This window comes from Hipposideros armiger, unplaced genomic scaffold (assembly GCF_001890085.2).
Source record: "Hipposideros armiger isolate ML-2016 unplaced genomic scaffold, ASM189008v1 scaffold_77, whole genome shotgun sequence".
NCBI lineage: Eukaryota > Metazoa > Chordata > Mammalia > Chiroptera > Hipposideridae > Hipposideros > Hipposideros armiger.
In genome coordinates, this window is record NW_017731427.1 from 3,541,744 (window position 1) to 3,551,141 (window position 9,398).

Below are 9,398 nucleotides of genomic sequence, written 5' to 3' on the forward strand. Positions count from 1 at the left end.
GCTGCGGGGGGCTGTGGGCATGTCGTGGGGGTGGGGGGCCAGGCTGACCTCGGGTTTCTGGGGCAGGTGCTGGGGGGAGAGGGTGGTGCCATGCAGAGACAGTGAGGGGACGAGGGGCAGGCTGGAGAGTGCGGAACTGGAAGTGCTCCAGGGAGGGGTGGGGAGCCAAGCAGACACGTGGCCCGACGCTGCCGAGGCGTCTAGTGCGCAGGGCCACTCAGTCCACGAGTCACGTGAAGCAAGTCATCGCACGGCGATGGCGACTCTGGTATGGCACTGAATTTCCTCAGAGGCTGCTTTAAGTAAAAAGGTTCTCGATTGTGCACAGTGATAAACACATCTGACATTGAACCAGGAAAGGGCTGAACAGAAACCCAGCACATCCCGTTAGAAGGGCTTTAATTCAAGGCAGTCCGGACTTAGCCCAAGGGAGCGAGGCTTCTTTACCTGGCCAAAGACTTGTGTCAAAAGTGGAAACATGAAAATTCAGACATGAAGGCAGGAGAAAGCTTTACTCCAGAGGGGCAGGAAGAAAGGGGTCAGCCGGGGTGAGTCCTTAAATAAAGACTGAGGTGCCTGACAGGGCCTGGCCGGGAGGCACTCGGTGACCGTGACTGGGCTATCTGTCATCCCGAACCACGGCCGGGGGCAGGGAAACACCCAGGCTTCCTGAGTGTCACAGAGCAGAGCTCCTAAAACGCGCCATGGAAGCAGCTAGGACTGGAGTCAGGTGCGAGCTGACAGGTGACGAGGGCTGCACAGCCTCAGCTCAGAAGAGGTTGTCTAAGGACAAGTGTCAGCCGCAGAAGGAAGCGTAGCTGACCCAAGGCCACACAGCCCTCGTTTCCATGGGGACAGGACAGGAAGGCTTTCTGAAGCTTCCAAGACAGGTGCACACGTGTGAAACTTCCCGAACCCCAACCTCTACATTTTGTAAAGACAACCTGTTCTGGGAAGATAACGACCAAGAGACTATGAGCAACTGGCTGGGGTAAAGCAGTGCCAGCGCTCCCCAAGGAGCTGCAAGGACGCGGCCTCACCGTCTCGCTCCACCAGGGTGAAGGGCTCGCTGTCCCAGCCATCCTCCAGGGCGGCCGGCTGCACGTCCAGATGTCCATACACACACACCGTTTTCTTCCGGGGGTCGGAGCCCAGTTTGCCAAGTAAAATGGGTGGGAGTGGTATCTCCGAGCCATCAGGGAGCTAGGAGGCAAGAGGGGGCAGTGAGGACAGCCTTTGTTTAGAAAAGCTGGCGTTTACAGCAGACTTTATTATGATACCTTGAGCAATCACCCTCTATTTGTAGAGTTTAAGATCATACTGTTCAACTGAGTCATTAATTAACAAGAATTTGCTTTCTTATAAGTCAGAGCACATAGACTGAACTACGTTTACCAACTGCAGGCAACTCGGTACATTTTTAAAGGCTGATTTTTTTTTTTTAACTTTTATATAACAAAATATACTATGAAGGCTGAGTTCGGGAGGCAATTTAGTTCAGTGTTTCCAAAGTTAATGGATAAAAACGACTACAATCTTCAAGCAGAAGGCACGTTTCTGAAATTCAATATGTAGATTACAAATGCACGGCCAGGGCCCCAGACCAGGACACGGCGATGCTAAGTCGCAGGAAGTCACACTGGATCGAGCAGCGAGCTGGCCCTCCTCTGAGCTTTCCCCACAAAGGCCTATCAGTCTCCCACGATCCTGTGTATTAACCACAGCATCGTCTTTATGCAAATATACATTAATAAACAGCACAACTGGTCACGAAGCCAAACTAATTAAGAGGTAAATAAGCAGCTACTAAAATGGACAAGCTTATCAGGACAAGGCTGGTGACAAGCTGTTAAGTGACTGTCCCCAAACTGTAAGGGCTCAGTACCTCTAAGATATACATACAGCTGGGGACGTGCAGCCTGCCTGGATTACTGCAGGTTGAGGATTTGTCTTTCCAGTAAACTCAGTTCGTAAACTCAGCGTAAGTAACCTGGTAACCCTGGAGGTACCTATGCACTGTCATCACAGGGGCAGCCTGTACCCTCCAGGGGCAAAGAACCGTTCCTTAAACTCACTGCCCTGGTCACAAATGACATGTGGTGCTATAGTCGCCGCTGACCCTAGCGTGCCTCAGGACGAAAATTATTTCCAAACGACAACAGATTTCCTCTAAATAAATTTCTATTCAATAGAGCTCCTGTGGAGTACTTCCACATTTTTCTAAGAAGCCGTTTGGGCCCACAGGTGAACCTGGACTGAAATGCATGCTGCATGTTGGAACTCTCTGGTGTCCCCAACTATTGGGTAGCATGGCTGAGAAGCAGTCAAGTTCACAGGGATAAGGGCTACCCTCTGCCAGAGTACCGGCCTGGGTAGTCTCAGACACGAGTCTACACCTCCCCCTCCTTCCCATGGCCACTAACCGAATCCAGCGCCCAGTCCTCAGCTCACTGCACCAACACCCAGGGGACCTGCTCCGTCCTACACACAGTCAGCTTCTTCCCGTACGTCGCTTCCTGGCTCAGGAGCCATGACTGTCCCATTGCCTGAGCTCCTCTGTCTGGGGGTCAGGCCCGCAGTGACCAGGCACCCTTTCCATGCTACCACCTGGGCAGTGGCTAGGCAACAGACTGGCCCGACTTGACCTCGCCTGCACCGGCCTTGGCAGTGAGACCCAATACCCAAGAGCCTCAAATCAGCCTTTCCCAGTCGGTGCCTGCCCCCTGGGCCTCACCCCCCAGGGACCCGTGCTCCAAGCTCTGCCACTAGGACCTGGAACTCCCAATGTCCTCTTTCCCCTGTAAGCCTGGTTACCCCAGCTTTGGTGTGTAAATGTGATGACATCCTATCCACCTCCACACCTGGCCCTAGTGATCATAGCTTCCTGAAAACTGGAGCCCTGCTGCCAAGTAAAGGGATGAGAGATCAAATGTGCTGTGAGCTCGCACGGGAAGCATCTCTCTAGAACGTCTCTAATGGTGACGAAATCTGCCGATTCCTTGATAAAAACAGGTGTTATGTAATTCAAAACAGTGTAGTAATTATTTCAGTACTTGGTGGAAGGCCTTTTCTTATGAACTGCACTGTAATGTGAGTGCTAAATAGACTAAACCACCTACTATAATGAAACAACTCAAAATTTATTTGCCACCCCAATTTTTAAAAATATATTAGGAACAAAAGGAGGGGGAACAAGTCAAGTATGCTCCTAAAATAATACAAAGAAACTTGGTTTATTTTCTCATGGGTGGGAAATGTGCTGGGAAGCCGTAAGCTATCTTAAGTAACCCTAAGTCAATTAAATTTGTAGTCAGAAAGAAAGTGCAAGCCAACAATACGGGATTGGGAACTGGGGTGCCCAGGTTTTCACTTCCCACCCCATGAACGGATGTGGTCCCCAGGGAGCCATGGCCTACATGCGCCTCCGGGGATGCCTCCATTCATGAAAAGAGCGGACTGGGCTGAATGGCCACAGGTAAAATCCCAGGACTATGACCTCACCTAATACTTAAATCACCAGGCAAGAGAACAAGATAAACCAAACCCCGCCATCACCTGCAATATACAAGAACAATGCAACTTAGAAAACATATGGCATGAAACATGTAATTCACACGGGCTGAACCCATCTGAAACTACTGGGTTGTCGGAAAAGTCATGACACATTTTTGCAACGAAAAACATAGAAAAAATACTTCGTCATGACTTTTCCGACAACCCAATAAAAGAGTGGCGTCACTCTGGCATGAAGTGAGGTTGTTTATTAAACTTAGGAAGAAAACAACGCAATTAATTGCATCTGTTACAATACTGCATTAAATATAACGGAGTCCCCAGCCCACACACAAAGTAGCTCTTTTCCCAGAGTCAAGTCACGAAAAAGTGCTGTTCCTGCCAAGTGGGGTGCTGGGGACAGCGTGCAGGGGCGCTGGGGGGGGGGTCACCATTTCACACCCACATGGACAGAGCAGAACTGCCTAGTGTGAAAGGAACCTGACCTCTGGGGGAAATCCCAGCTGCTTCCTAAGAAAGGCCGTTACGTTAACTTCAGTAACCTCCACAGTTCTTCCTGGAGAAAAGTGCCGAGTATGACCAAACCTCTGCCCCATCCAGCTGGAGAAATCTCACAGAGATCAGTATCTAATTAGGTCTTTTTTGTTTGTTGTAAAGACTAGCATGTTATGTGAAGCAAAAAGTGGTTTGAGTCCTATCAGCTCCTCAGGTGGGATGTGTTCACCTGTGGTTCTGCCGTCAGAGGACGCCAAGCACATACCTTCTGTTTTCCGATGTCCACCAGCTCCACAGAGCCGCCCAGCTGCTTGATGTCCGCAGCGGCAACCTCCATCATCCTTTTGATCTCCCCTCTCTTCTCGGGCCATGCGGACACGCTCTGGATGGCCACCCATTCTGCGAGTTTCTATTTGTGGACAATAAGCAAAGAGGGGTTCTCAAAAGGTGCTCCCTAAGGAAGAAGGTATTCATAATTGTGCTGTGTTCCAGGCACCCCAAGTTCAATTGTGACCTGCAGCCACTCTATTTTGAAGATGCTCACTAGATGTCGAAGAGATCCATCCCACTTGCTTTTTGCTTAAGATTTTAAAAAAACTGTTCTTACTGACCCTGTACAAAGAACAACTAGAGCATAACACAAAAATGTCAGAATGTGTATTTTCAACCACTAAGCATGAGGTGAATGTAAAATGTACAAAGTTCCAAAAATGTTTATATCTGAATCTTAACAAAATTACATCTGAGGGATTCAGAAAATAACCAACATTTTCCCAGTCCAAGTTAGCTCCGTTATCATCCTGCCCGTGGCAAAGTTCTCTAAAGTATCATTTTTAGAATGAGAGCTCGAATGACTTCATCTGAAATGTGTCCACCAAGAAAAACTTTAAAGCATGACTCTTTACGTTAATCTCAAGAAACAGGTTAATACGCGACATTACCAAATCATTAAAACATGCTAAACGCAAAACAGGTCTTTAATATATGATTACTACAAGAAATTATAGGTGGAGATTAAATGAAAATCTCAGATTACCTCTGCTATTTCTAGAAACATATATTAAGACTTTCTGTCAAAAGCCCAAAGTGTAACTTCTATACTGTATATATATGTATATATACAAATACATACATATTTTTAGTTGCCTTTTTTGCTGTTGAGAGAACACTTAAGATCTACTCTCTGCAAATTTCAAGTGCACAGGGCAATAATATTGTTGACTTTAGTCACCATGATCACCAGCACTTTCTCTCCTTATAACTGAAAGTTCCTGCCCTTTGAACATTTCTCACCTCCCTGGCAACCACCATTCTATTCTCTGCTTCTCTGAGTTCAACTTTTTTAGTTTCTAACTTGCACACGTAAGTGAGATCATACAGCGTTTGTCTATTTTCAATACTTGGTTTACACAGTATGATTCATGTTAGTTTCTCTGAGCCTCATAACATTAAACAGAATTTTAAGTTTATTAGAATAAACATTCCCTTACCTTAATGAAGCGATCCTGATTTTCATCGACATACTTAAACAGGGCAGTGAGGTCCGACATCTTTCGACCAGACTGCAGACCTTGGAGATTCTTAGAAGGAAGAACAACCTGTCACTCCTGCCTCTGGAAGGGCCGGACTGAGCCCCGGGCTGGAAGGCACTGGCTCAGTATCACAGCCTCCTACCCCACCCTCCCAGCCAGTCATCACGAGGACTCCAGGAAGTGACCGCAGCGGCGGAAACGAAAGCTTTGGGACGGAGTTCAGAGGCTCTCCCATTCTTTTTCGGAAGGAAAATGTACCCCAAAGTGTGTCAAAATGGCAGATAACTGAAGAGAGGGCCCGAGTTGCAGAAAAGCGGAGAAAATTAACAGTAGGTGCTTCCCATCACATTGATTTATCAGCACTTAATATTCTGTTTCCAATTTTACTCTCTTAAAGCACAGAGCACTCTCCACTCTGTATGATCACAGAGGAAAGAATCACTCCAAGGATCCCAAAAAACAGCACAGCTGCAAAGCCACGAGGCAGCAAAAAAGCCCAAGGAGAGGCAGATACAGGCTCTTTGAGGAAGCTGACAATCTGAGTCCAGATTGTGCAAGTCCAAGGCAACATGCAAACCTCCACCAAGGCCTGATTAAGATAAAGCAGCCTCCCTCCAAGTGCATTTTCCAACATCTAGTCTCTTATATGTGACCCAGCACATTCCGCAAGCACAGGGGACAAGAAATCACTGAGCTGATCGCCTTTAACATGTGGAATGCATGTGAAACAAAAATGATTCTGGTACGGGGACTTTCAAAACTGGTCCTGTCCCCCCCTTTCAACTGACAATTCGGACTCCATCAAGTGGCAAGGCTCCAGCTTGAGCAGTGGTTGCCCAGAGCTCAGCCATGCCGCAGCTGTAGGGTCATGAGGCCCTACCTCACCCAGGCAGTTCTGATACCTGTGCATGGACACACTGCAGTCAAAGCGCATTATTCCCTGGTATAGGATTTCAAAGTAATTTCTAAACAGAGGACACACTGTATCCACGGGGACATGAAGCGTGGCAGCTGCTCAGCAGATGGAGGACATTACCTGAGCTGTGCAATGTGAGTTCAGGGAGGACAGGAGACCAAGCTACTTATTCTCAGAGCCTCCTGCCTCCTCTCCAAACTAGCAACGAAGCATAAAACAGGCACACGCCTCCTGGCCAGCTCGGGCTGTTTCAGCCGAGGCTCTCGTCTGCAAGAGCCCAGTTAGACAGTCACGACTGCTGCAGAGGAACCTCGTGGGTGCTCATTAGTCAGATTTCATCCACTTATCACCAAAGAGGTAAACAGGGAAGCTATCCACGACAATACGCTGCACGGGGGCACTTTTATTTGGGTTGCTGGTTGTGAAAGACCACAAATCCCAAGCTCGCTGTAGTATCCTCTCATTAGTATTACATTCTTCGCAGCCAAATGAACCGATGGCCTTCCAGTAGGGTCACTCACAGATGTAACTACTTAAGTGGCAACCTGCACCAAACAGAGCGTGAACCGACCCGATTGGGAAGCTCTGCTCGCCAACTCCCTGGATAAAAAGCAACGTCTCTGAACGGCGCATGCAGTGAACGCAGGCCAGGCCCACCTTCTCCCTCTCCTCACAGCTCTGGCTTATGCTGTGCTCCCCCGACCCCCCACCCCCATTAAATGGGACCACTTCCATATGCCCTGCCGAACCCAATTTGTTAAGGTAAAAGCCTGTGTTGGAGTGAACGAGAAAGCAAATATCCTTTCAAACTAAGTGCCATCGTCCGTCCCCTCCTGAGGTCTAAAGCTCCTGGGGAGTGACAACATTTACACAGTGAGGCCGGGGACAGGGGAAGGAGACACGACACTGGTAGCACCAGGAACCACCTAGCAAATACCTACTGATGATGCTGTCAGTCCCTCATTCATTCAAGGCACGTACTACATGAATGCCTCAATCCTGGCTTCAGCGCTCTGAGAACACCACGAAAACGGGGGCGGGGCCTCCAACGTGCCCCGTGTCCAGCTTTCCGGCACACTCGCCATCCCACGGGGTCTCTGCCACACCTCCCCGCAAACATCAGGGACAACAAAGGGATGAACGAAAGGTGGCCCTCCAGGTTCGGGGTCCCACCTCCTTACACTGAGCACTAGGGTGACTCCGGGGTCCCATCTTACATAGCAGCTGGGGGAGGGGGCCAATTGGTGGTCCCGTCGGCGAGGCCCAGGGTCTTAAGGGCGTGCGTGCCGGACGACCGGGGACCAAGGATCATTCCTCTTTTGCAGATGAGAAAACGGCTGACCTGCCTCAGGCCGGCAAGTGGCAACCTCCCGGTCCTGACTCCCGGCCCCGGAACCCCAAGCTGAGCCCCCGCCAAAGGCTTCCGTTTCCCGCAGGCCTCGCCCGCGGGCGGGTGCGGCTGGCCGGCGCCCCGCAGAGTCCGGGTTCCCGTGCCGGCCCCCTCTGAACGCGACCCCCCCTTTTCATGTCACTGCTGCCTATGCGGACCAGGTGCTGGGCGCCGCCCCTCCGGAGCCGAGCTCCCGGGCGCGACTCCCTTGGGGCCTCCGCCCCCGGCCCGCCGCGCACGCCCGGCCTCCATTGCTCCCACCTGGCAGCGGCCTGGAGCCCGACGCTCCCGGCCTCCGCCCCCCTTCCACACGCTCAGGCGCGGCTCCCGTCACCCCTCAGGGCCTCACCGCCAGGCCGCGTCCGGAAAGGCCACTCACCGCACGCTGCCTCGGCGCCGGTTCCGCATCACGTGCCCCAGTCACGCCCCCGGCGCGGGCCCCGCCCACCAGCCCCGGCCTCGTCCAGGAGGCTGCCGTCGCCCCGCCCCTCGCCACCGTCCCGCCCACCAATCCCGATCCCTTCCACCAATCCTCAGCTTCTACGGGAAGACTGATGTCGCCCCTCCGACACCCGTCCACCAATCCCCGACCTCGTCAGGGATCGTGGAGCGAAGTCCAGGGCTCAGAACCCCGTGAGGCCGTGCCCTCCCTCTGTGTCTCTCGCTCCTCCTGACGTGGTGCCTTTGGCCTGGTGCCTCAACGTGGGGATCTGACCTGTGGACTTCAGTGAGGTTCTGAGGTCTAAGTGGGGGAGCCCACACCCCCACCCTCTGAACCTTCAGGTTTTGGAGGGTCCCTCGACCTCTGCCAAGAGTCCCGTCCCAGCGGGCTCCTGAGTGGTGCACATTTTGTTGGTCACACATTTCACATAGCTTTGGCGCTTCATACGCAAAGCCTTCATCAGCACCATTAGCAATAGGGGAAATATCTTAGTATGTAAATTTAATAATCCTAGGAGTCAATAACGAAAGCAGGTGGTCAAAAAGCAGGTGGTCAACTGATGGTCTTTGGCGACAATTCAATGCCAACAGGAATCCCCAACTTGGGTGCGGTGAAGAAGGAAACTTTATATTCAGTGCAAACAGCTCAACTGTGCTACAGCTCAATTATGAAGCAGCACTGCTGTGTCAGCACTGCTATGAGGCGGCCCTTGGGGCTGGCGGACCCTGGGGCAGCACCCCCTCCCTTAGATAGCTCTGCTCAGTGAGACTGGGAAATACACTCTTCAGTCTTCCATGGAAAGGGAACGTGCACTCCCCATCTAGCAGGAAACTGATGTATAGTGGGAGAAGGCCCCACTCCTGGTTCCGGTCAGTCTGTCCTTATGCAAATGAAGAGTCCAAATCCTCACAGTCTAATTGGTCCAAAAAGCACTGTCCTGATTGGTCAGGATGGAGCTGCTCTGAGATACAAATTGGCAAAGATGTTAATGGGGATATAGCTGCGAAGCTCTGATTAGATGCAAAAGGCCTCAGTACTGTGGTTGAAATAAGATTCCAGAACTCCTTCATAAGGGCTGGCTCAGGTGCCAGGACCCATTACAGAGGGGAT

At 51.0% G+C, this 9,398-nt stretch overlaps 1 protein-coding gene across 4 annotated transcripts in view; it reads right to left on the reverse strand.

Annotated features, from left to right (window-relative positions):
* Window positions 1–8,284, reverse strand: part of CNDP2 (carnosine dipeptidase 2) — an 18,539-nt gene extending 10,255 nt beyond the window's left edge. Inside the window, exons 1-4 of one of the 4 annotated variants that reach the window (XM_019643411.1) lie at window positions 8,226–8,284; window positions 5,499–5,588; window positions 4,274–4,417; window positions 1,041–1,203 (exon numbers count right to left, since the gene is read on the reverse strand). In XM_019643411.1, the coding sequence (XP_019498956.1) occupies window positions 1,041–1,203; window positions 4,274–4,417; window positions 5,499–5,558 (367 nt within the window). In that variant the 5' untranslated portion in view covers window positions 5,559–5,588; window positions 8,226–8,284. Of the gene's footprint in view, window positions 1–1,040; window positions 1,204–4,273; window positions 4,418–5,498; window positions 5,589–7,798; window positions 7,944–8,107 lie in introns of those variants that run through there. The other 3 variants (XM_019643410.1, XM_019643408.1, XM_019643412.1) reach the window with 3 other exon arrangements.
* Between the last annotated feature and the right edge of the window lie 1,114 nt (window positions 8,285–9,398).